General features: G+C 46.7%; 2 protein-coding genes across 13 annotated transcripts in view; both read left to right on the top strand.

The window, feature by feature from the left end:
• The window catches only part of LOC100343611 (uncharacterized), an 11,019-nt gene extending 7,264 nt beyond the window's left edge, over positions 1-3,755 (top strand). For 4 of the 5 annotated variants that reach the window (XM_089319955.1, XM_017337903.4, XM_089319953.1 and 1 more), the window contains exon 4: positions 2,109-3,755. In XM_089319955.1, the coding sequence (XP_089176081.1) occupies positions 2,225-3,703 (1,479 nt within the window). In that variant the 5' untranslated portion in view covers positions 2,109-2,224 and the 3' untranslated portion in view covers positions 3,704-3,755. Of the gene's footprint in view, positions 1-135; positions 171-2,108 lie in introns of those variants that run through there. The other variant, XM_089319954.1, reaches the window with a different exon arrangement.
• Positions 3,165-25,233, top strand: AURKC (aurora kinase C). 8 transcript variants are annotated; one of them, XM_089319994.1, is made up of 7 exons: positions 20,485-20,604; positions 20,940-20,964; positions 21,112-21,223; positions 21,611-21,754; positions 22,591-22,739; positions 24,580-24,754; positions 24,939-25,233. In XM_089319994.1, the coding sequence occupies exons 5-7, from the start codon at positions 22,594-22,596 to the stop codon at positions 25,107-25,109; spliced, it is 492 nt and encodes a 163-aa protein (XP_089176120.1). In that variant the 5' UTR covers positions 20,485-20,604; positions 20,940-20,964; positions 21,112-21,223; positions 21,611-21,754; positions 22,591-22,593; the 3' UTR covers positions 25,110-25,233. The 8 variants fall into 8 exon arrangements, with proteins under 8 accessions (XP_089176119.1, XP_089176121.1, XP_089176120.1 ...); XM_070063466.2 differs by having other exon boundaries at positions 20,487-20,604; positions 21,112-21,303; positions 21,611-21,749; XM_089319992.1 differs by having other exon boundaries at positions 20,488-20,604; positions 21,611-21,749.

Genomic DNA, 25,233 nt, shown 5'->3' with positions numbered 1-25,233 from the left:
CCATATACCATTTCTTAAGAACAGTCTTATTCCCATGAGTGCCAGTTTGATCTGCAGTTTCTTAAGGTCCCTGATAGTGTTACTGGTGTTGTAGTTAACACAGCCTTCTTGCCCATAGGGTTGTTGCAAACAACCTCTGTCATCCCGGCTGGAGCTGTAATCTCAAACCTGTAAGTCACTGCAACCTCTCACTTGGGAAGTATTTTGTAGCCTCTTTGGGGATGCAGAACCAGGGAGCCTTTGACCTGTGGCTCCCCTGTCCTCCTAGCTCCATCACAATCATCACCACTTCTGGGAGAGGGGAGGTTTATGAACTGTGATCTGTGTCAGGGTTCCATCTAAGTGGGTTTGAAGTCTGGCTTGCTGATTACCAGCTTTGTGGCCCTAGCACAGAGGTGTGATCTTGTGTCTTCGTAAATAAGTTCAGCTGAATTAATGCTGCCTGCCTTATGAAGCAAGCATCAAAATCTCAGTGGTTTGCTCCCACCGTGGTTTCTGTCCATAGTGAGCTCTGTGCCACCTGGTTTTTCAGAGACCCAGATATCTTCTGTTGCTTTAAGATTATCCTGCTAAGGGGGCCAGCATTGTAGCGTAGCAGGTAAAGCTGTTGCCTGTGACGCTGGCATTCCATATGGACATGGGTTTGGGTCCTAACTGCTCTGCTTCCGATCCAGCTCTGCTAATGCATTTGGGAAAGCAGCAGAAGATAGCCCAAATCCTTGGGCCCCTGCCACCCATGTAGGAAACCTGGAAGAAGTTCCTAAATCACAACTCAATTGCAAGTTTGGGTTTCTGCAAACCACCCTCAGGTTTGCTAATTAAAAAGACTCACAAAAACTCTGTAAAACAGGCCGGCACCACGGCTCACTAGGCTAATCCTCTGCCTAGCGGCGCCGGCACACCAGGTTCTAGTCCTGGTCGGGGCGCTGGATTCTGTCCCGGTTGCCCCTCTTCCAGGCCAGCCCTCTGCTGTGGCCAGGGAGTGCAGTGGAGGATGGCCCAGGTGCTTGGGCCCTGCACCCCCTGGGAGACCAGGAAAAGCACCTGGCTCCTGGCTCCCGCCATCGGATCAGCGCGGTGCGCCGGCCGCAGCGCGCCGGTGAACCAACGGCAAAAGGAAGACCTTTCTCTCTCTCTCTCTCTCTCTCACTGTCCACTCTGCCTGTCAAAAAAAAAAAAAAAAAACTGTAAAACATACGTTGTTGACAATCCTGTTTATTACTGACAAAGGATACCAATTAGAAGAGATGTGCCATGCGGAGCTGCAGGGTTCCAAATACTGAGCCTCCGTGTCTTCAGGAGTTCTTAACCTCCTGGCCTTGACGTGGAAATATGTGCCTGAAGTGTTGCCAACCCAGGAATCTCAGCAGTTTTGGTGTCAGAGTGTTTTTGATGTTTCCTTCCCTAAACAGATTTGTTTGAATTGTTGCCAAATGGCTAAATAGCCACACTTCTCTTTCCGGAGGTCCAGCTTTCAATCACATGGTTTGTCTTTCTATGTGGCCAGACCTTATCTTCAGTCATCTCTTCAGGATAAACTGTGTAGGGAGGGGCCTATAATGAGTTGCCCATTGATATAAACAGTTGTGGTCCTTGGGGCCTACTGGATAAAGACAGTCTGAGGGGAGAAAGGAAAGAAAATAAGAAAAAAATTCTGAAAACACCCAGTGTTTGAGGGATACTTCTCATGGCCAGACAAAACCCAGACTTCCCTCTGGGAAGTCTGTTTTCCTTTACAGACATCTTGTCTTCCATGTGTCTGCATGAGGTGCCCTTTCTCAGCATTCTTTTGGGAACACGAGCTATTATTGCTTAGAGAAAACTGACAACACCCATCGGCATTACTCCATCCATGTTCAGTCTAACTTTGAAGGTGGCTATTCAGTAGACCCTCATCCCCTGAACCAGGCTCTCCCCAGAATCTCCATTCAATGTTTTCTGCTTCAAGGACCAGAAAAGAAAGAAATTAGAAACCTGGAGCTCAAAGATAAAACATAATGGATATAGAGGGACCACTTTCAACTTTATTTTCTTGTTTTTACCAAAGTGCTGATTTTGTTTTATTTTGATACTACTGATAGGCTGTTTTGCGTACTGCGTTTTTTCAGGTCCTAAAGGAAGACTCAAGAACACAGAACCTGCCGCTTGTGAGCCAGCCTTGCGTGACGGAGCCTCAGGGGACTCCCAGCTGGTGCAAGTCAGGCATCAGGACAGGTCATCAGAAATGCAGGAAGGATACTTGAGACAATGGCTAGACTCCCAAGAGGAAAAGCTTCCTGGGAAAGTGAATTCTGGACATGTTTTAGGGCCAGCTGAGGACATGTGTTCAAGGATTATACAGCGGCAAGTCTCTCTAGGAGACACTGCCCATAACCCTAGCTCCCATGGACCAGGTAAGCATCCCATGATTCAGGAAGAAGAAAATACCTATAAATGCAGTGAATGTGGGAAGGTGTTTAACAAGAAACACCTCCTTGCTGGACATGAGAAAATACACTCTGGAGTGAAGCCCTATGAGTGCACAGAGTGTGGGAAGACCTTTATTAAGAGCACTCACCTCCTTCAACACCAGATGATCCACACCGGGGAGAGGCCCTATGAGTGCATGGAGTGCGGGAAGGCCTTCAACCGCAAGTCATACCTTACCCAGCACCAGCGGATTCACAGTGGAGAGAAACCTTACAAGTGCAATGAATGTGGAAAGGCCTTCACTCACCGCTCCAATTTTGTGTTGCATAATAGGAGACACACGGGAGAGAAATCGTTTGTGTGTACAGAATGTGGGCAAGTCTTTCGACATAGGCCAGGTTTCCTACGACACTATGTTGTCCACAGCGGGGAGAATCCCTATGAGTGCTTCGAGTGTGGTCAGGTCTTCAAACACAGGTCCTACCTCATGTGGCACCAGCAGACTCATACTGGGAAAAAGCCCTATGAGTGCAGTGAGTGTGGGAAGGTCTTCTTGGAGAGTGCGGCCCTGATTCACCACTATGTCATCCACACCGGGGAGAAGCCCTTTGAGTGCCTGGAGTGTGGGAAGGCCTTCAACCACAGGTCGTACCTCAAGAGGCACCAGCGGATTCACACTGGGGAGAAACCTTTTGTGTGCAGTGAATGTGGGAAAGCCTTCACCCACTGCTCTACATTTATCTTGCATAAGAGGGCCCACACTGGAGAAAAACCTTTTGAGTGCAAAGAGTGTGGGAAAGCCTTTAGCAACCGGAAAGACCTCATTCGACACTTCAGCATCCACACTGGAGAGAAGCCCTATGAGTGTGTAGAGTGTGGGAAGGCCTTCACTCGCATGTCAGGCCTCACGAGGCACAAGCGGATTCACAGTGGAGAAAAGCCCTATGAATGCGTCGAGTGTGGGAAATCCTTTTGTTGGAGCACAAACCTCATTCGCCACGCCATCATACACACTGGAGAAAAGCCCTATAAGTGCAGTGAATGTGGAAAGGCATTCAGTCGCAGCTCATCCCTTACTCAGCATCAAAAGATGCACACGGGGAAGCACACTATCAGTGTGACAGACGTGGGAAGACCTTTCACAAGTGTACCCACCTCAGTCACCCTCCGAGAACTCCTTTTAGGGAAAGACTTTTTGAATGTGACAAATGAGAAAAATGTTTTGCCACAGGAAACTTCCTCAGCATCTGAGAATACACACCAAAGAAAAACCCCACAAGTGTCTTCACTGTGAGAAAACCTTCAGTTGCAGGATATTACTGCCATTTGAAGATTCATATTAGAAATTAGAGCCTTATTCTCCATCTGAAAATTCATACTGGAGAGAAACCCAGTACAGTTTTTGCACATAGGAAAACTTTTAGCTTCTATTTTTTCTTAGTTTACAGTGCCAATTTATCTCAGGAATTGTTTTTAAAATAGGAAATGTAGAGAAAGTAAAGTGCAAGCACAGATCTCAGACTCCTCTGCCAAAAGTTATGACTCTCTGCCATCGTCTTCTCAGTTTATTTGAGGTGAGAGGAGTGTTGTGTCTTATGTCTGTCCAGGATCAAGAGGTTGACGCTTGAAATCAAGTCTGTAAATTCTACTGTGTTCTTACGACAGTGGGAGGCTTGAGCCATGAAATACATTTGTATTTAAGGCAATAATAATACACACTTGAACAGGCACATTTTTGGAGCACCACTTTAGACTATTTAAGGCTTAATTTAAAAAAAAAAAGCTTCGTTCATTTGCTTTTAAAAACCTGACACTCAGACCATTTCTCGATTCCTATATGTTGGTGTACTTGATTGCTGTAGCTATATGGTAAATCTTCAAATTAGGTAAAAATAATTGCTTTCTAGGTTAGAACTTATTTGACATTTCTCTTTAACATTTCCTATAAAATTTCAAGTTAGTCTATACTTGCAAAAAATTTCTCAGATTTTCAAAGAAATTGAGATCAGTTTGTTGAGAATTTATATCTTTGTTGAATTTTGGTATTATTAATATATATCTCCATTTATTTAAGCATTCTTCAGTTTTATATAGTTTAAAATATATATATATATATATATATATATATATATATATATATATATCCTGTATGGTTTTCTTAGGATTCACATTTAGTGGTTTTTTGTTTTGGCGTAGATTTTTTTTTAACTTTTCATTTTATTTGAAGGCAGAGAGAGATCTTCCATCTGCTGGTTCACTCTCCAAATGTCCATAACAATCTGGGGCTACCTCAGGCCAAAACCAGGAGCCCTCTAGGTTTTCCACATAGAGGGCATATACCCAAGTACTTGAGCCATCGTCTGCTGTCTCCTAGGGAGCATGCCAGCAGGAAGCTGGATTGGAAGCAGAGTCAAGTACTGTCAATACGCAACACAGGCACCTCCTGTGGTGTCTTAACTGCTGCACCAAATGCCTTTGTGTTGTGGGTTTTTTTTTGGGTGGTGATAAATAGCCTTTATTTTTTAAACTTGGAGTTTCTACATATTTTGTAGTGTACAGAAACACAATTACACACACACACTCATATATATATTAAAGATTGATTTATTTTATTTGAAAGGAAGAGTGACAGAGAGGCAGAGACAGGTCTTACATCCACTGGTTCATTCCCTAAGTGACCACAACGACCGGAGCTGGGCTGATCCAAAGCCAGAAGCCAGGAGCTTCTTCTGGGTCTCCCACATGGGTGCAGTGGCCTAAAGACTTGGGCCATCTTCCACTGCTTTCTCAAGCCATTAGCAGAGAGCTGGATCCAAAGTAGAGTAGGGGCTTGCACTGTGGTGTATCAGGTAAAGCCGCCATCTGCAGTGCTGGCATCCCATATGGGCGCTGGTTTGAGTCCTGGCTGCTCCACTTCTGATCCAGCTCTCTGCTATTGCCTGGGAAAGCAGTAGAAGATGGCCCAAGTCCTTGGGCCCCTGCACCCACGTGGGAGACCTGAAAGAAGCTCCTGGCTCTTGGCTACGGTTGGTGCAGCTCCTGCTGTTGTGGCCAATTGGGGAGTGAACCAGCAGATGTAAGACCTCTCTCTGCCTCTCCTCTCTGTATCTCTGACTTTCAAATAAATCTAAAAAAAAAAAAAAAAAGGAGCAGTCGGGACTGGTGCCCTTATGGGATGCCTGCACTGCGGGCAGCGGCTTCACCTGCTATGCCACAGCACCGGCCCCCACAATTATATTTTGAATATTTTGCTATCCTGCAACTTTGCTGAACTCAGTTATTATTTCTAGCCTCTTTTGAGCAAGTCTAGATTTTCTACATAAAAATATCATCTGCAAATAGTTTTAGTTCTCATGAATAGTTTAGTTCTTTTGTTTCTCTTTTTAAAAAAACAAAAAACTTTGAGAGACAGCTCCTATTCACTGGTTCACTCAAATTTTGTAATTTGAATCATTGTTTGAATGTTTCTTTATTCTTTCAATGGCAGCATTATTTTATCAGTATCACTGGTTTCTGCTCTGACATGTATTTCTTCTGCTTGCTTTACTTGTATGTGGTTCTTACTAATTCTTGAGGTAGATATTTGGATTTTTTACTTAAGACATTTTTTTACTTTTTAATGTAAGAAAGTTTTTTTTTAAAAAAGTTGGTTTGTTTGAGAGAGAGCTTCCATCTTCATTCCCTATGTGGCGACTACAGCTAGTGCTGGGACAGGCCGAAATCGAGTTTCATCCAAGTCTCCCATGTGAGTGGTAGGGGCCCAAACCCTTGGGCCATTTTCTGCTGCTTTTCTTAGGCTATTAATAGGACGCTGGATTGGAAGTGGAGCAGCTAGAATGAACTAGCACCCTTAGGGGATACCAGCATTGTAGGCTGCAGCTTTACCACCGTGATGCTGGCCTTAAACCAAATTCCATGTTTCCCTCATAGTATTGTTAGCTTTGTCCAACAAGTTTTAATGTTTTAATTATATTCAATTATTTTTTTAAGGAAATTCCCTTTTTTTAAAGATTTTTTTTTTTATTGTAAAGACTTAGATCTTCCATCTGCTGGTTCACTCCCCCAAATGGCTGCAATGACCAGGGCTGGGCTAGGCCAAAGCCAGGAGCTAAGAGCTTCCTCTGGGTCTCTCATGTGGGTACAGGGGTCCAAGCACTTGGGCCATTCTCTACTGCCTTCCCAGGCACATTAGCAGAGAGCTGGATTGGAAGATGAACAGCCAGGACTGGAACTGGCACCCACATGGGATGCTGACGTCTCAGGTGGTGGCTTTACCTGCCACACTACAACACTGGCCCTATATTTCATTCAGTTCTGGAATCCTTCATTTTGAGACTTCCCCTCCAACCCTGGAATTACATAGATATTTGTGACTTCCTGGTGTATGGACTATCTCCTATCTGTTAATTCATTTCTAATTTGATTCACTTTTGACCTGACTTTAAATTTGTACACTTTCTTTTTTAAAGACCTACCATATGGTGTCTTGTTCTGTATGGATATTTAACAAGAATGTGTGTTCTGTCATTGGGTGGAGTTTCTGTAGTTGCCTGCAGATCTGTTGGTTAATGGAATCATTTAGCTGTTGTAGATCTTTGCTGTTTTTTTTTGGTCCAGGCTTTATTTTTTGAGAAAATTGTAAGACTTTATTGAGAATGTTGTCAAATATCCAATCTAAGAACAGTTTGCATTGTTTAAACTTACCTTTCTTTAAACCTTCAGCTACTTCTGGCCCCTTATAGGGTTCTAGGTTTGATACAATCTCTTGGACATCAACACCAGATACCTTGTTAACCTCAAGTCTTTTTTTTTTTTTTTTAAAGATTTATTTATTTGAAAGGCAGAGATACAGAGAAAGAAAGGGGGGGGGGGGGGATCTTCCATCAGCTGGTTCACTCCCCAAATGGCTGCAATGGCTTGGGCTACATGAGACCGAAGCCAGGAGCTTCATCCAGGTCTCCGATGTGGGTGCAGGGGCCCAAGGACTTGGGCCATCCACTGCTTCCAGTCAGGCCCTTTAACCTCAAATGTTCCCTCATTTTCTGTCTCCTTGCCAGGTATAATACCCTCACCTTAATTAGTGCCTCTTTTTTTTTTTTTTTTTTTTTTTGGAAGATTTTTCGTTTTTATTTATTTTAGAAGTAGTTACAGAGAGAAAGAAATGGAGACAGACAAAGTCTTCCATCTGCTGGTTCACTCCCTAAATGACTGCAACAGCTGGAGCTGAGCCATTCTGAAGCCAGGAGCCAAGAGTTTCTTCCGGTCTCCCATGCAGGTGTAGGGGCCCAAGGACTTGGGCCATCTTTGCTGCTTTCCCAGGCCATAAACAGAGAGCTGAATCAGAAGAGGAGCAGCCAGGCCTCGAACCGGCGCCCATACAGGATGCCAGCACTGCAGGTCGAGGTTTAGCCTACTGTGCCACCATGTGGCTCTTGTCGAGGTGGTTGATCACCAGATTGTGCAGAAAGCAGAGGCCCAACCAGATTAGAAGCTTCTTGTGTCATCTTCTAGATTTACATTTTGATCTTTCTTATATTTCACATGACTGAGTCTCAAGCAGCAAGAAAGGATCTGTCTAATATTTCTGTTGATGAGAGAGGGGTGTTGAAGTCCCGAACTGTAATTATAGAATATATTCCTCTATGGGGCCAGCACTGTAGCGTAGCCAGTAAAGCTGCCACCTGCAGTGCCAGCATCCCATATGGGTGTCGGTTCAAGTCCCAGCTGCTCCACTTCTGATCCAGCTCTCTGCTATTGCCTAGGAAAGCAGTAGAAGATGGCCCAACTCCTTGGGCCCCTGCACCCACGTGGGAGACCCAGAAGAAGCTTCTGGCTCCTGGCTTGGGATCTGCACAGCTCCAGCCATTGCAGCCAACTGGGGAGTGAACCAGCAGATGGAAGACCTCTCTCTCTCTCTCTGCCTCTCCTCTCTCTGTGTAACTCTGACTTTCAAGTAAATAAATAAATCTTTTAAAGATGTCTTTTTTTTATTTGAGAGGTAGAGTTACAGACAGTGAGAGAAAGAGACAGAAAATTCTTCCATCGGTTCACTCCCCAAATGGCCGCAACAGCCGGAACTGTGCCGATCTGAAGCCAGGAGCTTCTTCTGGATCTCTCATGCAAGGGCCCAAGGACTTGGGCCATCTTCTGCTGCTTTCCCAGGCCATAGTAGAGAGCTGGATGGGAAGAGGAGCAGCCAGGACTAGAACTGGCACCCATATGGGATGCTGGTGCTGCAGGCGGAGGATTAACCTACTGCACCACAGCGCTAGCCCCAATAAATAAATCTTTAAAAAAAAAAAAAAAATTCCTCTAAATTCTTTCAGTTTTTGCTTTATGTAACTCAAAGCACATTTGTTTAGTTTATGTATATTTATGATTGCTTAGTCCTTTTTCACCATTTTGCCACTGTTAATTTTGTTGGCTTTCCAATGTGCTTTATCTTAGCTAACAGTCATTACTGCATTTTTTTTAAAATAAAGATTTATGTATTTATTTGAGAGGTAGAGTTACAGAGAAGCAGAGGCAGAGAGAGAATCTTCCATCTGCTGGTTCATTCTGCAGATGGTTGCAATGGTCAGGGCTGTGCCAATCCAGAGCCAGGAGCTTCTTCTGGATCTGCCGTGTAGGTGCAGGGGCCCAAGGACTTCAACCATCTTCTGCTTTCCCAGGCCATAGCAGAGAGCTGGATTGGAAGTGGAGCAGCTGGGACTCAAACTGGTGCCCATATGGGATGCTGGTGCTGTAGGCAGTGACTTTACCCGCTACTCCACAGCACCAGCCCCTGCAATTTTTTTTTTTTTTTTTTTTACAGAGAGAGGAAGGTCTTCTGTTGGTTCACCCTCCCCAAATGGCCGCTACAGCTGGAACTACACCGATCCAAAGCCGGGAACCAGGTGCTTCCTCCTGGTCTCCCATGCGGGTGGGTACAGGGACCCAAGCACCTGGACCACCCTCCACTGCCTTCCCAGGCCACAGCAGAGAGCTGTACTGGAAGAGAGCAACTGGGACTAGAACCCGGCGCCCATATGGGATGCTGGTACCGCAGGCGGAGGATTAACCAAGTGAGCTACGGCACTGGCCCGCCCCTGCATTTTTTTAAAGTTAATATTTGTATGGTTTATATTTTTCATTTTATTTTCAACCTTGTGTTAGTCAATTTTCATTAAGATACTTGAAAGGAAGGAGGAACTCGGGAAGGGAAAGTTTCATTTCAGCTTATGGTTTTAGGTTCGGTTATTCTGGTGTTGTGTGGAGGCTGGCTGTGGCAGAGCAGGTATGAAGGAGCTGTGGCGTGGTGAGCCAGGCCTCAGAGAGGTTAGGCTGAACTAAGTTGAATAGCTAACCTTATAGAAGAATTACCTTCTGAGGACAGCACCCCAGTGACTTGAAAGACTTCTACTAGTCCCAGCTTCTGGCCTCCACAATTAGTTCATCAATCATTAGTGTTGATCCATTAACTTTACCACACAAGACTTTGTGGTTTAAGTGTCTGCACGAGTATGAGAAGCTAAGTCCTCAATCCATAGCAAGTTTTATCTATATCATTGTATTTGAAGTAAGCTGCTTTTAAATAGTACATATTGCAGTCATGCTTTTTATCTGTTCAGTGATTTGCTAAGAATTTACAAAACTGAGCATTTTCTAATTCTCAACATCTATGATGTACCACACCAAAGAACTACAAACTAAATAAAACTCTCATAGGCTGAAGTCCAGAAAAAGACAAGCACAATTTTAGAGCCCTATGTCAGCAGAGTCACACAGAATGAGCAATAGCCTGCATCTAGAATTTGTGTGAAATGTCTCCTGGGCCAAAGTTTTTTGGGGGTGCACTGTGTAGGACATATTAAAACTATAGACCTTTAGAAGATAGCAGGTGTTCAACATAAGTCACATTGTTCACACACAAAACCTGGGCACACCAAGCTACTCTTGGAGCAGTAGGAAGTTTCCCAAATCTAATGACCCACGCCTCAGCCGAGGGTGGATTTTTTTAAGCTTGAAGGATAGCAGTCTGGCTTGCTGTTTTAACTCTTATTCACTAAAGTAAATTGTATTAAAATACAAGTAAATTCGAACTTCTGTTAAACTCAATTCATTTCCTTTAAACAAGGGTTATAGTTTTGATATTAAGGCTTATATAAATATAACCATTATAATAAAAAAAATCCTGTCACTGTGGGAACTTCTTATAAACAACATAGCCAGTATTTAATTTAGTGATGACAAAATACAGAGGAAGTCTGAGAATGGGCTTTGTCTGCCTGAGGTGTTTATAAACCTACACTGGATGCACCATTGAAACTTCATATAGTCGTGTCCAGCACGAGGACATTTCGGTCAACAATGGTGGTCCCTTAAGATTGTTAACCTTGGGCCGGCGCCGCAGCTCAATAGGCTAATCCTCCGCCGTGCGGCACCGGCACACCGGGTTCTAGTCCTGGTCAGGGTGCCGGATTCTGTCCTGGTTGCCCCTCTTCCAGGCTAGCTCTCTGCTGTGGCCCGGAGTGCAGTGGAGGATGACCCAAGTGCTTGGACCCTGCACCCGCATGTGAGACCAGGAGAAGCACCTGGCTCCCGGCTTTGGATCAGCGTAGTCTGCCGGCCACAGTGGCCGTTGGAGGGTGAACCAACGGTAAAGGAAGACCTTTCTCTCTGTCTCTCTCTCTCTCACTGTCCATTCTGCCTGTCAAAAATTAAAAAAAAAAAAAAAAAAGATTGTTACCTAGTGACTCTGTGGCTGCCTTGGTTTGTGTTGGTGTACTTGGAACTACAAAACTGCCTAATGATAACATTTCCAAGAAGGTGTGCAATGCATGACTGAATACGTATGTTTGTATGTTTGTACGTAATATATACAGTTTCAAGTTGTGTGATTTGGCAAATACTGTTTGCCTGTGTCTGTAAAGATGTAATTGTCAGATCAGTGCAAACAGGTTTTCGTCTTATTGCTGCCCATGACACTAGCCCCGGCTTCATTGGGGAGAGAGATTTTGGGGTCCATAATAGTTCCTGCATCATTATATGCAGCTAAATTGACACTTAAGAGTTTGTTACTGCTGACACTGTCATGAGTCTGAGTTTTACTTGGAGAGCAGTTCGCTCCAGCTAAGGTACCCTCTGCTGGAGACCTATAGGAATATGGTATCTGGGTGTGTGTGCAGCCTGATTTTTAAATATTTTACCAGAGGTGTGGTGTTTATCTTACAAGTTGTATGGTCTCAGCTTGGTTGCACATGGGAAACCGACTTGTCCTCCTCAAAGCAGTGTCCTGAGGTGTGGGTGCTGTACTCAACCTGGGTATATTTCTTGTCATTGCTCTTACCTGCTGAATGACAAACCCCCTTTCACTTGAAGATCCACATATTAAGCATTTGTTTTTATTCTCTTTCCATACCTGGGACCTTGCCACAATGGGAGAAACTGTACCTTCCAAGCAAGCCAACTCCTGGAGACAGCACAAAATGGCCCTGTGAGCTTGCCTCTAGTATGGAAACTAACTGACCTGGATCCCTTACCCCTTCACTGTCGTCTTTATGAAGTTCTCACATATCTAGACAAAACCTCCTTCCTTGTTTACTCCAGTACTAGGAACTGGGAAACTAGAGCAGTCCCTATACTCTAGGGATCACTAAAGTTATTCATACTAGCCAATTCTAAACTTGTTTGGCCTGCTTGCCTCAGATCACCCATTTCTTTAGAGCCTGGCATTGTGGTACGGCTTTGCTGCCACCTGCAGTGCCAGCATCCCATATCGAAGTGCCAGTTGGGTTCCAGAAACTGTTTCCAATCCAGCTCTCTGCTAATGTGCCCCAGAAAGCAGGATGGCCCAAGTACTTCGTCGATTTGGGGAGTGAACCAGCAGATGGAAGATCTGTTTCCTCTTCAAATAAATATTTTAAAAAATCACAATGCAGCAGGCTGGCACTGTGGCATAGCCGGTAAAGCTGCTGCCTACAGTGCCGGCATCCGATATAGGTGCTGGTTCGAGTCCCAGCTGCTCTACTTCTGATCAAGCTCTCTGCTATGCCCTAGGAAAGCAGTAGAAGATGACCCAAGTGCTTTTGGATCCCTGCCATCCATGTGGGAGACCTGGGTAGAGTTCAAGGCTCCTGGCTTTGGCCTGGCCCAGTTCTAGCTGTTGGGGCTATTTGGGGAGTGCACTAACAGGTGGAAGCTCTCTCTCTCTCCCTCTTGCTCTTAACTCTGCCTTGAGGAATAACATCTTCAAAAAGCTGAAACCAAATCCTGGAGATAACCATCTATTGGGCATTATTTAATTCAGGGTATGAGTACTTTACTATCTTTTGCACACAAGCCCTTTTTTGTTTTAGTTTTGTTTTAATTTCTGACTTTTTGTTTTAAGATTTATTTATTTGAAAGTCTGAGTTACACAGAGAAGGGAAGAGAAGGAAAGAGAGAGAGGTCTTCCATTTGCTGGTTCACTTCCCAGATGGCTACAACAACTGGGGCTAGGCCAGGCTGGAGCCAGGAGCTTCTTCCATGTCTCCCACATGGGTTCAGGGGCCTGAGCACTTGCCATCTTCTGCTGCTTTCCCAGGCCATTAGCAGGAAGCTGGATCAGAAGTGGGGGTAGCCAGGGCTTGAACCGGTGCCCATATGGGTTGCCAGTGTTGCAAGTGATGCCTTTACCCTCTGTGCCAGAATGCTGGCCCCTGGTGTGACTTTTTTAAAGTACTCTTATTGTCTGTATTTTCTTTCTTAAGAAACATAAAATTCTTTTAAAGTTTTTTTATTTTAAGTTTGTTAGACTGACAGATTTTTTTTGCATCCATGGTTTACTCTCCAAATGTCCCTATCGGCCAGGCTGGGCCAAGCCCAAGCAGTAACCTAGAACTCAGTCCAGGTCTCCTGTGTGTCAGGGACCCAGTGCCAGCCATCTATTGCCTTCCAGAGTGCATTAACAGGAAATGAGTTGTAAGCAGAGCCATGGACTCTGATAGAAATGTGGGCATCGCAAGTGGCATCTTAATCCCTGCACCAACTGCCTGCTCGGCTGTATTCCTGATGCTCTGGAATTTGAAGTCTTGCTGACTGACTGCCCCTCCCAGAGTTAGCCAATGATTAACCACTCAGGTGGTCCCTTTGAACTAACCACCTCTACTGGCTGTGCCTTCTGGAAGACACTCGTTCACCTTAATCACTAGAGCCAGGTACCAAACAGCCAAGGACGGTTCCTATACCCTGAAGCCTTTGGATGTTACTCACACTAGCCCATTCTAAACTGTTTACCTTTCCTTTCCTCCGGCTGACTTTCCTGAGGAAAACACAGTGAAGGCTCTGGGCTGTGCCTTTCTCTGTGGTACCTTTGCCTCCTAGCACATCTTGGTGCTTCCACACGTCTAGAGCTCTCTGAGTATAAATTTCATTCTTCATGACAGTCATTTCTGTGTGTGCACCTTATACCCTTTATTTTTAAATCAAATCCCAGTTACATTTTAAAATTAACAGGCAGCTTATTCCAGCCTCCTTACTGTGGACTACAATTCTATACAAGTTGTCTCTCTGATTCATCTCATACCGTCTTGTTTCTCATAATCTGCTATGGTCACACCAGCCTTTTTCCAATTCCTCAAACATTTAAGAGTCTTCCCACTTTTGTTCCCTTGTCCTAAGTGTTCTGTCTGTATGAGACACTGTCCCTTCACCACTCCTTCAAGTCCATGCTCAGATATAACCATCTTTTTTTTTTTTATCTTTTATTTAATGAATATAAATTTCCAAAGTACGACTCATGTGTTACAATGGCTTCCCCCCCCCATACCGTCCCTCCCACCCACAACCCTCCCCTTTCCCACTCCCTCTCCCCTTCCATTCACATCAAGATTCATTTTCGATTATCTTAATATACAGAAGATCAGCTTAGTATACCTTAAGTAAGTATTTCAACAGTTTGCTCCCACACAGAAACATAAAGTGAAAAATAATAGATGATTTTTTTTAAATGATGATGAAATCAGATCAGACCTATTGTCATGTTTAATCCCAGTGAGAGTCAAGTTGGGAATTGATAATTTCTTTCTTTCTTTTTTTTTTTTTTTACAGAAGATCAGTTTAGTGTACATTAAGTAAAGATTTCAGTCGTTTGCACCCCCATAGAAACACAAAGTGAAATATACTGTTTGAGTACTCGTTATAGCATTAAGCCTCAGTGTACAGCACGTTAAGGACAGAGATCCTACATGAGGAGTAAGTGCACAGTGACTCCTGTTGTTGACTTTACCAATTGACACTCCTGTTTATGGCATCAGTAATCTCCCTATGCACCAGTTATGAGTTTCCAAGGCTATGGAAGCCCCTTGAGTTCTCCGACTCTTCAGATATAACCATCTTAATAGACATGTCTCAACCATGCTTCTTAATATTGGAAATGTGTTTTTATTCCATTTTTCCCTAATTCATTCCCCCTCTACTTTTTCTTATCTCCATGAACACTACCTCCTTCTAACTTTCTTATTTTTTCCTGCTAATTTTCTATATTGCTTAGGTGTTGTTGCCTTTGAATTGGTAGTTATTGAAATCAAAGATCTTCAAAAATAGGAATGCATAACTGTTACTATGAATATATTCCCATTGTTTAGGGCTGTGCTTGTTACATGGTAGGGACCGAATCAGAATTTGTGAATTTAACTAATTGTACCTAAATATATAAAATGCAACTCAAATGATGGCCTATAATCTGCAGAAAATAAAACAGGATGATATTGACCGAACTGCTTTAGGCTGAGACTGGGGAGGCCTCTGAGGAGGGAATGGTTGACGTCAACTGCATCTCATCATCCTGAACCAGCTACATGGGTGCTGACAACCCTACTCTTTGCAGTACCTTTCTAAGCGTCTTCCCTCGGCTTTTCGAGGACGTATTCCTAGAGTGGGTTTTGTGTGTATTTTACAATGAGGCTCATCACTCTGGTCACCATTGTAGAACTGGTGGGCCACACTTTGTTGAGGCCGCTGGTTCCCTGTCTGTGTTCCCAGAAAGCCTGTGACTACAAAAGGCGCTCCACGTCGAGGACGAGAGGCCTGGTTTGGGATGAAGATTGTGTTTATGCTTCTGACTCCCTAGAGACACAACAGCTTCCACAGGAAGAGAAACAGGAGCTGATTGGAGCAGATACCTCTTAGTGGACACATCTCCTGCAGAGAGATAGGACAAAGTAGAAAGTGACGGATTCCAGAGGAATTTCAAGTTTATGGCTTTTGTGAGGATTCGGGGTCCCCAGCTCTTCATTCCAGGTTCTTGCCGCCATGTGAGATAAGAATTCAAGGCAGCGCAAGGATGGGAACAGGATTTATTTAAGGAGGAAGAGAAAGAGTACACATTCAGATGTGAATGCCAGCAGCCCCTTGAGGAGAGGTGTGTGCGAGGAGAAATGTCTGTGAGGAGAGGAATGTGCCTCTGCCTACTTTAGTTGTCCCCTTTACTGGGTAAGAGGTAGTGCCAGAATTGAATATGTAGAAATGGGAGTGGAGTTTGGGCGGGGTTCAGTAATTGTGATGTTCTCAGAAAAGGTTTTCATAGTGTTGCCACATGGAGTTCGCCTGTGTTTGTTATGCCATCTTTTCGTGGAGGAGGCACAGATGCATCATGGGAAAGTGGTGTGTTGAACTGCCATGTAAGGGGGTGGAGTGAGGGGTACAAGGGCTATAAGACAGAAACTGCCCGAAACCACTCAGCTCCTTTGTTCACTGACTCCCTGCCTAGCCCACATCAGTACCATTCATTACTGGCCAGAGTCTGGTTGTTGACTTGCACACCTTCAGAGATCACTAACAGGGTTTGAGGGAAGAGTTAAGACTCTCTGGAGCATAAACTGTATAACCCCAAACCAAAAGATTCGGGGCTTCTTTGTTTCCATGGCATGTGGTGATCATTCGCTCTGACCCTACCTGTTCACCTAGTCCACCCTCAGCGAACACCTCTGGGCTGGGGTTCTGGTGCTCAGGAGGAAACAGGGCCACTTGTCTCAGCCTGGCTTTGGGCAATGAATGCGCCATTCAGCAGTGGAGACCAAAGTCAGTCTTCTCCCCCGGGTGGAGAACTGGGCAAGTACGATGAGCCCCAGTGTACTCAGTGGCATGGTGCCTGAGGTGCCGCTTGTGTCCCCCAGGTGGTGACTGCGGAGGAAGGTGGGCCCCTCCTGAGGCAGCACTTGCCAGGAAGTTCCTCAACACCGAGTGGCTGGGGCAGTGTGAGAAAGCCTTATACCCTCTCTCCTGGTAGGATAGGCCTGTGCCACTATGGAGAAGAGTTCCATTTCACCAAAGTAGGGTGGAGGGAGGGTGGTGGCCTCGGCCAAGTACTGCAGACCTGCTGTTTTCACAGGTTGTCTTGAATGAACACTATTTAGTACGTTCTATATGCTTGGGACCATCTTCAGACACATTAAGTATTTGCTTGCATATTTGAATTTTCATCAGTTTTGCTGGGGAGCAAGCCTGTCATTCTAGAAGCCTCTGCTCTTTTTGCTTTAAACTTTTTATGTTAACAATTTAGATTTCCTTAAATGTGACAAAGATAGTGTGAAGGGTTCTTATAGAACCTGCACCCTGGGGCCGGCGCTGTGGCGTAGCGGGTAAATCTGCCACCTGCAGTGCCGGCATCCCATGTGGGCGCCAGTTCAAGTCCTGGCTGCTCTACTCTGATCCAGCTCTCTGCTAATGGCCTGGGAAAACAGTGGAAGATGGCCCAAGTCCTTGGGGCCCTGAACCCACGTGGGAGACCCGGAAGAGGCTCCTGGCTCCTGGCTTCGGATCGGCACGGCTCTGGCAGTTGCAGCCATCTGGGGCGTGAACCAGCAGATGGAAGACCTCTCTCTCTCTCTCTTTCTCTGCCTCTCTTTCTATCTGTGTGTGTAACTCTTTCAAATAAATAAATAAATCTTAAACAAAAAAAGATGCTGGTTAGAATACCCACATGCCATATCAGAGTGCCTGGGTTTGATTTAAAAAAAAAAAAAAAAAAGAACCTGCACCCTTCTTCATATCATGTTAATATAACATCTTACAAGTGTATGGCACATTTTCAAAGCCAATAAATGCTGAAGAAAATAAAAGAGAAAAGAAGGAAATTAATATTGGTTTACATATAACAGTCTTACCTAAACTACAGACTGTATTTGCATCTCACCATTTCTTCCTCACTAATGTCTTCTGTTGCAGAAGAGAATTCAGGACAGCACATTGTGTTTAATCATCCTATATCTTAATCTCCCATTTCTCAGAGTTTCTCTGTCATTGTTTTTCATGATCCAGACATTTTTTCTTTTGAGATTTGTTTATTTATATGAAAGGCAGTTACACAGAGAGGGAGAAACAGCGCCCTCTTCTATTTGTAGGTTCAGTTTCCAAATGGCTGCCAGGGCCTGGGCTGGGCCAAATCAAAGCCAGGAGCCAGGGAATCCGTCCAGGTCTCCCATGTGGGTGACAAGGGCCCAAGTACTTGAGCCATCTTTCTTTGCTTTCCCAGATGCATTAGCAAGGCGATGGATCAGGGGCCAGTGCTGTGGCATAGCAGGTAAAGCTGCCGCCTACAGTGCTGACATCCCATATGGGCGCCAGTTTGAGTCCCCGCTGCTCCACTTCCCATCCAGCTCTCTGCTGCGGCCTGGGAAAGCAGTAGAAGATGGCCCAAGTTCTTGGGCCCCTGCACCCGTGTGGGAGACCCGGAAGAAGCTCTTGGCTCCTAGCTTTGGATCGGCACAGCTCCGGCTGTTGTGGCCAATTGGTAAGTGAACCAACAGATAGAAGACCTCGCTCTCTTCCCTCTCTGTCTCTCCTTCTCTTTGTGTAACTCCTTCAAATAAATAAATAAATATTAAAAAAAAAAAAACAAAACTTGAGAGCCATTGTGGCCATTTGTGGAGTGAACCAGCAGATAGAAGATCTCTCTTACTCTGCCTTTCAAATAAATAAATATTTTAAAAATGCTTGGCCACTCTGATATCCTTTCGCCAAACACACATATGGGATGCTGGCACTGCAGATGGCTTTACCTGCTACGCCACAGCGCTGGCACCCGGCAAGTTTTTTTTTATTTATTTGAAAGGCAGAGTTACAGAGAGTGGGGAAGAGAGGGAGAGAGACTTCCCAAATGGCCACAATGGCTGGAACTGAGTCAGGAGCTTCTTCCAGGAGCCCAAGGACTTGGGTCATCATTAGCAGGGAGTTAGACCAGGGCCTATATGGGATGCCAGAGCTGCAGGCAGCGGCTTTAACCAATATGCTACAGCATCAGCCCTGACTAAAAGTCATTGTATCATCCTAGATGGTCTGTGATGTCTGTGAATTATCACTAATGTTGCTAATCTTGATTTCTTGGTTAGGATGCTGTCTGCCAGCTTTCTCCTCTGTCAGGTTACTATTTTGCTCTTTCGTTGCCTAGTCACTAAGTCCACCCAACCAAAGGGAAAGGGAGTCAAGCTCCCCTGAGTTACCCATGCACACTGTTAAAAGATATCCCCTGAAGCCAGTGGTGTGGCACAATGGGTTAACACACCATCTGTAACACCAGAATCCCATATGGGCACCAGTTCAAGTCCTGGCTGCTCCACTTCCCATCCAGCTCCCTGTTAATGCATCTGGGAAAGCAGTGGAAGATGGCTCAAGTCCCTGGACCCCTGCACCCACGTGGGTGACCCTGATGGAGGTCCAGGCTCCTGGCTTTGGTCTGGCCCAGCCCTCACTGGTCGCTGTGGCCATCTTGGAGTGGGTGGTGAACAAGCAGATGGCAACCTCTGCACCTTCCATCCCTTTAGACATATTTGAGTATGATTGTGAGGTGCAGAAGTGTTGATGCCATCTTGTGACAAGATCACTAAAGCCAACACATACTCTGAAAATAGTGTAGGAGAAGAGAAAAAGCCAGAGACTCCTTCGTCACATCACATTTTAAGGTACTGAACAAACCCTGGGAATTTTAGGCTTGTATTTCTGTGAGATACACCGCAACAGAAATCCTTGGATTTTAAGTAATTTATCAATTGGGAATCTGAACCTTTCCACTGCGTCTATAAGGACAAACATAAGGAAAGAGACAAATTCTCCCTGTTAAAAGTGAGAGAGGGGGACTGGCGTTGTGGCACAGTGGCTAGAACCACTGCCTGCAGTGCTGGCATCCCATATGGGTGTTGGTTCGAGTCCTGGCTGCTCCACTTCCGATCCAGCTCCCTGCCGATGTGCCTGGGAGAGCAGTGGAGGATGGCGCAAGTGCTTGGGCCCCTGCACCTGTAGGAGACCCAGATGAAGCTCCTGGCTCCTGGCTTCAGTATGGCCCAGCTCTGGCTGTGGCGGCCATTTGGGGAGTGAACCAGCGGATGGAAGCTCTGCCTTGCAAATAAATTTTCTAGCCCTTTGCCAACTTTCAAACTCAAGAATGTCTTCCTAAAGACCTCTGTGACATACAAACACCAAGGGAAGCAAAACCCCATCTCCCAGCTTCTAACTTGCCTAACTTCCCTGGGCATCTTGGCTACCTACCCCTGAAAACTTGGTTTGCTTTTTGATTGATTCCTTTATACATTTTAAAGGCAGAGGGAGAGACTATGAATCTTTATCCACTGGTTCACTCCCCCAAACAGCCCAACAAGCCAGCAGCCCAGAACCCCGTCCGGGCCTCCCGCGTGGGTGGCAGGGCCCCAAGCGCAGGAGTCGCCATCCACGCACCCTCAGACACGTGGAAGGAAGCTGGCTCGGACACAGCAGCCGGGACTCCAACCTGCACTGTACGGTGCCGGCATCTCAAAACCCCGACCGCAACGCAGGACCCCGCTTGGTTTTTGTTACGGAAAGTGAAGTCAGCTAGTTCAGAAAAGTAACCCAACTAACGAGTGGGTTCAGGGAAGCTTTGTGCACCAACGGGAACTCCACTTTCCCCTACTTGCGGACTAACTACGGTTTACACTGGTTTAGCGTTCCCCGTGTTCACGCGCCCGCCGCCGCACGCGGGCGTTAGCCTCCCTTCCGCCGCCTGCCTCGCCCACGCTTCCGTGGGCGGCCCCCGTGGGCGGGTGCCGGGCGACCCGCGCCCGCCCATTGGTGTAGTGCCTTCGCGCCCGAGCGGAAGCTCGTGTTTCTCTCCTTTCTATTGGGCAAGCGGCCGCGCGGCCTCGAAAATCTTAACCAATGGGAATCGGGAAGTGCCCGCCCCGTAGCAGGCGCGCAGTACGAAAGGTCTCCCCGGTTCGCCCAGGGCATGCCCGAGGGGCTTGGTGTGGGCGCGGCGGCTGTGGGCGGGACGGGCTCGGCCGGGAGCGAGTAGCTCCGCGGGACCCGCAGGCTCGCGTGGGCTCGGCACCAGCGAAGGGGCTCGGGCGGTAGCATCGCCCGCGGGAGTCCCCGAAGGCCGTTATGCAGTCGGGCAGTTCTCAGGCCGCAGGTGGGACGGACGGAAACCCAGGCGGCCGAGGGGAAGGGGCTCGGGCTGCTGGCGTTGGGGGCGGGGTGCACCGAGGAAGGCGCTCACTTCGTTCTCTCTGCCTTTGCTTTTCCCTCCGCCGCGGCCGCAGGCCCCGCGCAGCCGAGCGTCCCCCTGTGAGTGACTGCCTGAGGGAGGGGGGCGGGACCTGGGTGTCCGGGTCGGAGCGCCCAGCTCGCCGCCGTGCGAGGGCGCGGGGCGGAGGGAGGGGCGGGAGGGAGCCCCGGGGCCTGTCCCCAGCCGAGCCTCTCTTCCTGTGCCAGGAGGCGCCTCACGATTGAGGACTTCGAGATTGGGCGTCCGCTTGGCAAGGGGAAATTCGGGAATGTGTACCTGGCTCGGCTCAAGGACAGCCATTTCATCGTGGCCCTGAAGGTCCTCTTCAAGTCCCAGATAGAAAAGGAAGGCATGGAGCACCAGCTGCGCAGGGAAATCGAAATCCAGGCGCACCTCCAGTGAGGGCTGCCCGCGGGAGACCCCCGCTCCCCCGCTCCCCGCCTCCGCTGCCTGCTGCGGTGTCTGCACCCTGCACTGCCCCAGATAAGCTCCTTGGCTCACCTTCCAGGTGTTCTCTGCAGCTCGTCCCACTTAGAGCATGCAAAGCTTCCTCCTTGCCAGGCAGCCCAGTCGAGATGTGGGTGCCTGGCTCTTCCCTTACACGCTCCCAGGTCCGGCTGTTTATCCACCGCTCGCCTAACTTCCGGAAACGGGACGTGTGAGGCCTCAGGGAGAAGTCTGACCCTTCCTCTGTCCCGTTTTCAGACACCCAAACATCCTGCGCCTGTACAACTACTTCCACGATGCTCGTCGGATATACCTGATTCTGGAATATGCTCCACGGGGTGAGCTCTACAAAGAGCTGCAGAAATGCCACACGTTAGATGAGCAGCGGACAGCCACGGTGAGGTGGGAGCGTGGAGGCTGGGGGCGCTCTGTGCAGATGGTTGATCTGTTCCTTCCAGATGCAGCAGAAAGTCATGCACTGCACAGGGTTTCCCGTGGCTCCTTACACAGTTTATCCTGTGCAAAGTTGATATTTGAACTAAGTACATGAAGAAGAACATCCCATTAGAAAATGGCAACATTTCCGAAAAGTGGGTTTTATGTTTATGTGGTGGGAAATCAACTTCCCATCTACCACCTAAAAATACTCCTTGAGTCTAAGCTAAGACAGTTACAATCACAATTAATGTAGTGCCCATAGATGGCATCTATCCTACATTTCCTATTTGGATACTCTAATTATCTCCAGTGTATATCCAGGATACTAATAAGTACTATGTATGAGTTTAGATTCTTTGTAAACAACAAAATCTATCTTTACAGTGTCATGCGAAGAAACATAATGAATGTCTATGAGGAAATTCTCTGTACAAAGGAGTAGAACTAGATTAGAATTGGTAGAGGAGCTTTCTAGAGGGCTCCAGAAAAGGAACATAGCCGTGGTCATCTCAGTGGTAGTGGTTGGGTCAGCTTGTTTGGAATCACCCTTCTTCTGGAGTCTGTATTATTCCCTCAGGACTCAGGTCCTTTGTGACATCATCCAGTTGGCTCAGCATAGGTCCTTCCCCGACAGTAACTATGGTGCTGTTAAAAGGAGATAATGGGGACCAAAAAGAAGCATTGGCATTGGTATCCAAGAATTAAAAGATTCTACTACGCTCGCATTCATGATGAATACTACCATAAAGGGGAATTGTGGCCAGCTTCCCTTCCGGGGTGCTTTTTCTTCGTTCACACAGATAATGGAGGAGTTGGCAGATGCGCTGACCTACTGCCATGGCAAGAAGGTGATTCACAGGGACATTAAGCCAGAGAATCTGCTGCTGGGGTTCAGGGGTGAGGTGAAGATTGCCGACTTTGGCTGGTCTGTGCACACCCTCTCTCTCAGGTGGGTCACGTGGTGGTAGGGACCACTTGGAAATGATCCATTTGAATTTATTCCACTTTGCAAAACCTATATACAAACCTAGATATGTATTTGAGTACTTTTTTCCCCGAATACATATGTTTACTATGTATTTGTAGATATAAAGAATGTGGCACATTTATTGCTGATCTTCATTAATATATAACTTGACCAATAAGGTCCCAGATGAAAAAATATTGAAGAGCATTTTCCCCATAATTCCCAGGAGTGTGTTTTTTCTTGATGAATAAATCATAATTTATGTAGTTCTCTTGATGTACCATCATTTTGTTCCAGATCTCTATCTCTTCCCCTCCCCTGCCCCCCTTCGTTCCTTCCTTTGGCAGAGGGGAAGACATAGCAATATCTTCTATCCTCTGGTTCACTCCCAAGTGCCTGAAACAGCAAATACTTGGGTCATCTTTCACTGCTTTCCCAGACACATGTAGGCTAAGCCTCTGCCTACAGTGCTGGCGTCCCATATGGATGCTGATTTGAGTCCCGGCTACTCCTCTTCCAGTCCAGCTCTCTACTTATGGCCTGGGAAAGCAGTGGAAGATGGCTCAAGTCCTTGGGCCTCTGCACCTATGGGGGGACCCAAAAGAAGCCTCTGGCTCCTGGCAATGGCTCAGCTCTGGCCATTGCAGCCATCTGGGGAGTGAACTATCGGATGGAAGACTTCTCTGTGTCCTTCTCTTTGTCTGTAATTCTATGTCTAAATGAATGAATAAAACATTTAACAACTAGGACTCAAACTGGTGCTCCTGTATAGAATACCCACATTGCAAATGGTGGCTTAACCCACTGTGCCACAGTAACAACTGCTAGATCTTTATTTTTTAGATTTTTTAAAAATATTTTATTTATTCAGGTCGGCGCTGCGGCTCACTAGGCTAGTCCTCCGCCTTGCGGCGCCGGCACACCGGGTTCTAGTCCCGGTTGGGGCACCGGATTCTGTCCCGGTTGCCCCTCTTCCAGGCCAGCTCTCTGCTGTGGCCAGGGAGTGCAGTGGAGGCTGGCCCAGGTGCTTGGGCCCTGCACCCCATGGGAGACCAGGAAAAGCACCTGGCTCCTGGCTCCTGCCATCGGATCAGCGTGGTGCGCCAGCTGCAGCGCGCCGGCCACAGCGGCCATTGGAGGGCGAACCAACGGCAAAAGGAAGACCTTTCTCTTTGTCTCTCTCTCTCACTGTCCACTCTGCCTGTCAAAAAAATAAATAAAAAAAATATATTTTATTTATTCATTTGAAAGGTAGAGTTACAGAGAGGGAAAGACAGAGAGAAAGGTATTCTATCTGCTTGTTCACTCCCCTTATGGCTGCAATAGCCAGAGCTGGGCCAATCCGAAACCAGGAGCCAGGAGCTTCTTCGGATCTCCCATGCAGGTGCTGGGGCCCAAGAACTTGGGCCATCTTCCACTGCTTTCCCAGGCCATAGCAGAGAGCTGGATTGGAAGAGGAGCAGCTGGGACACGAACCAGTGCCCATATGGGATGCCCGCGCTGAAGGCGGAGATTTAGCCACTATGCCACCACAGCTCCAGCCTCCAGATCTTTCTTGATACTGAGAATATTCTCATGAAGCCATTCTGTGTCATGGACTAAATAATTTTACAAATAATTGCAAAATATGGAATTAGTGGGTACCAGGCTTTGTCTTCTCCGAATCTTGATCCATATTAAAAGTTAGTGTCTCCTAACCTCCATGCTTGGGAGGTGACTATTCAGGTTGTCCTAGTCTCCCCATCATGCAGGAAGCTCGGGAAGGAGAATTTCTCATCCTGGGACCCTGCACAGAGCTCCAGAAATCTCTGTCGTCCTCTAGGAGAAAGACGATGTGTGGCACTTTGGATTACTTACCCCCAGAAATGATTGAGGGGAGAACGTACGATGAGAAAGTGGACCTGTGGTGCATCGGGGTGCTCTGCTATGAGCTGCTGGTGGGAAATCCACCCTTCGAGAGCGTCTCTCACACTGAGACATACAGACGCATCCTTAAGGTGAGAGGCCCACATACTTGAGGATTCAAGGGGAAGCTGCTTGGTGGGGGGGCTGTAGGATATGGGGCAGACATACAAGGTTGTCTACAAAGGTCCAGACAATACCTTAAATACTCAATGAGCAGGGACAACATTAACCAGAGGAATTAACCAGACTTTTCTTTTTCTTTCCTGACCTTATCAGGTGGATGTGAAGTTTCCTGTAACAATGTCTTTGGGAGCCCGAGACTTGATATCCAGGCTTCTGAGATACCAGCCGTCAGAGCGGCTACCCCTAGCCCAGATCCTGAGGCACCCCTGGGTCCAGGCCCACTCCCGGAGGGTGCTGCCTCCTTGTGCTCATCCAGCTTCCTGAATCCTGTCTGCTTCTGTCTGCATTTGTGCAGGGAACTCTCCTGGCTCTGCTACCTCATCTATTTTTTGTTTGTTTCCTTTTTAAGATGCAAGATATAAATTAATAAAAGCTGAATCGTTTAGTA

The sequence above is a fragment of the Oryctolagus cuniculus genome, chromosome 18, assembly GCF_051225735.1.
Source record: "Oryctolagus cuniculus isolate XC-2025 breed Fujian yellow rabbit chromosome 18, ASM5122573v1, whole genome shotgun sequence".
NCBI classification, from domain to species: Eukaryota; Metazoa; Chordata; class Mammalia; order Lagomorpha; family Leporidae; genus Oryctolagus; species Oryctolagus cuniculus.
Note: the sequence above shows the minus strand (reverse complement) of the source record. Positions and strands in the feature narration are given on the sequence as shown.

Coding starts and splice junctions, on each gene's coding strand:
- AURKC (XM_008248965.5), top strand. CDS start 20,782: ATGCAGTCGGGCAGTTCTCAGGCCGCAG. Junction 20,810..20,939: donor GGGCAGTTCTCAGGCCGCAG/GTGGGACGGACG, acceptor CCGCGGCCGCAG/GCCCCGCGCAGCCGAGCGTC. Junction 24,755..24,938: donor CATACAGACGCATCCTTAAG/GTGAGAGGCCCA, acceptor TGACCTTATCAG/GTGGATGTGAAGTTTCCTGT.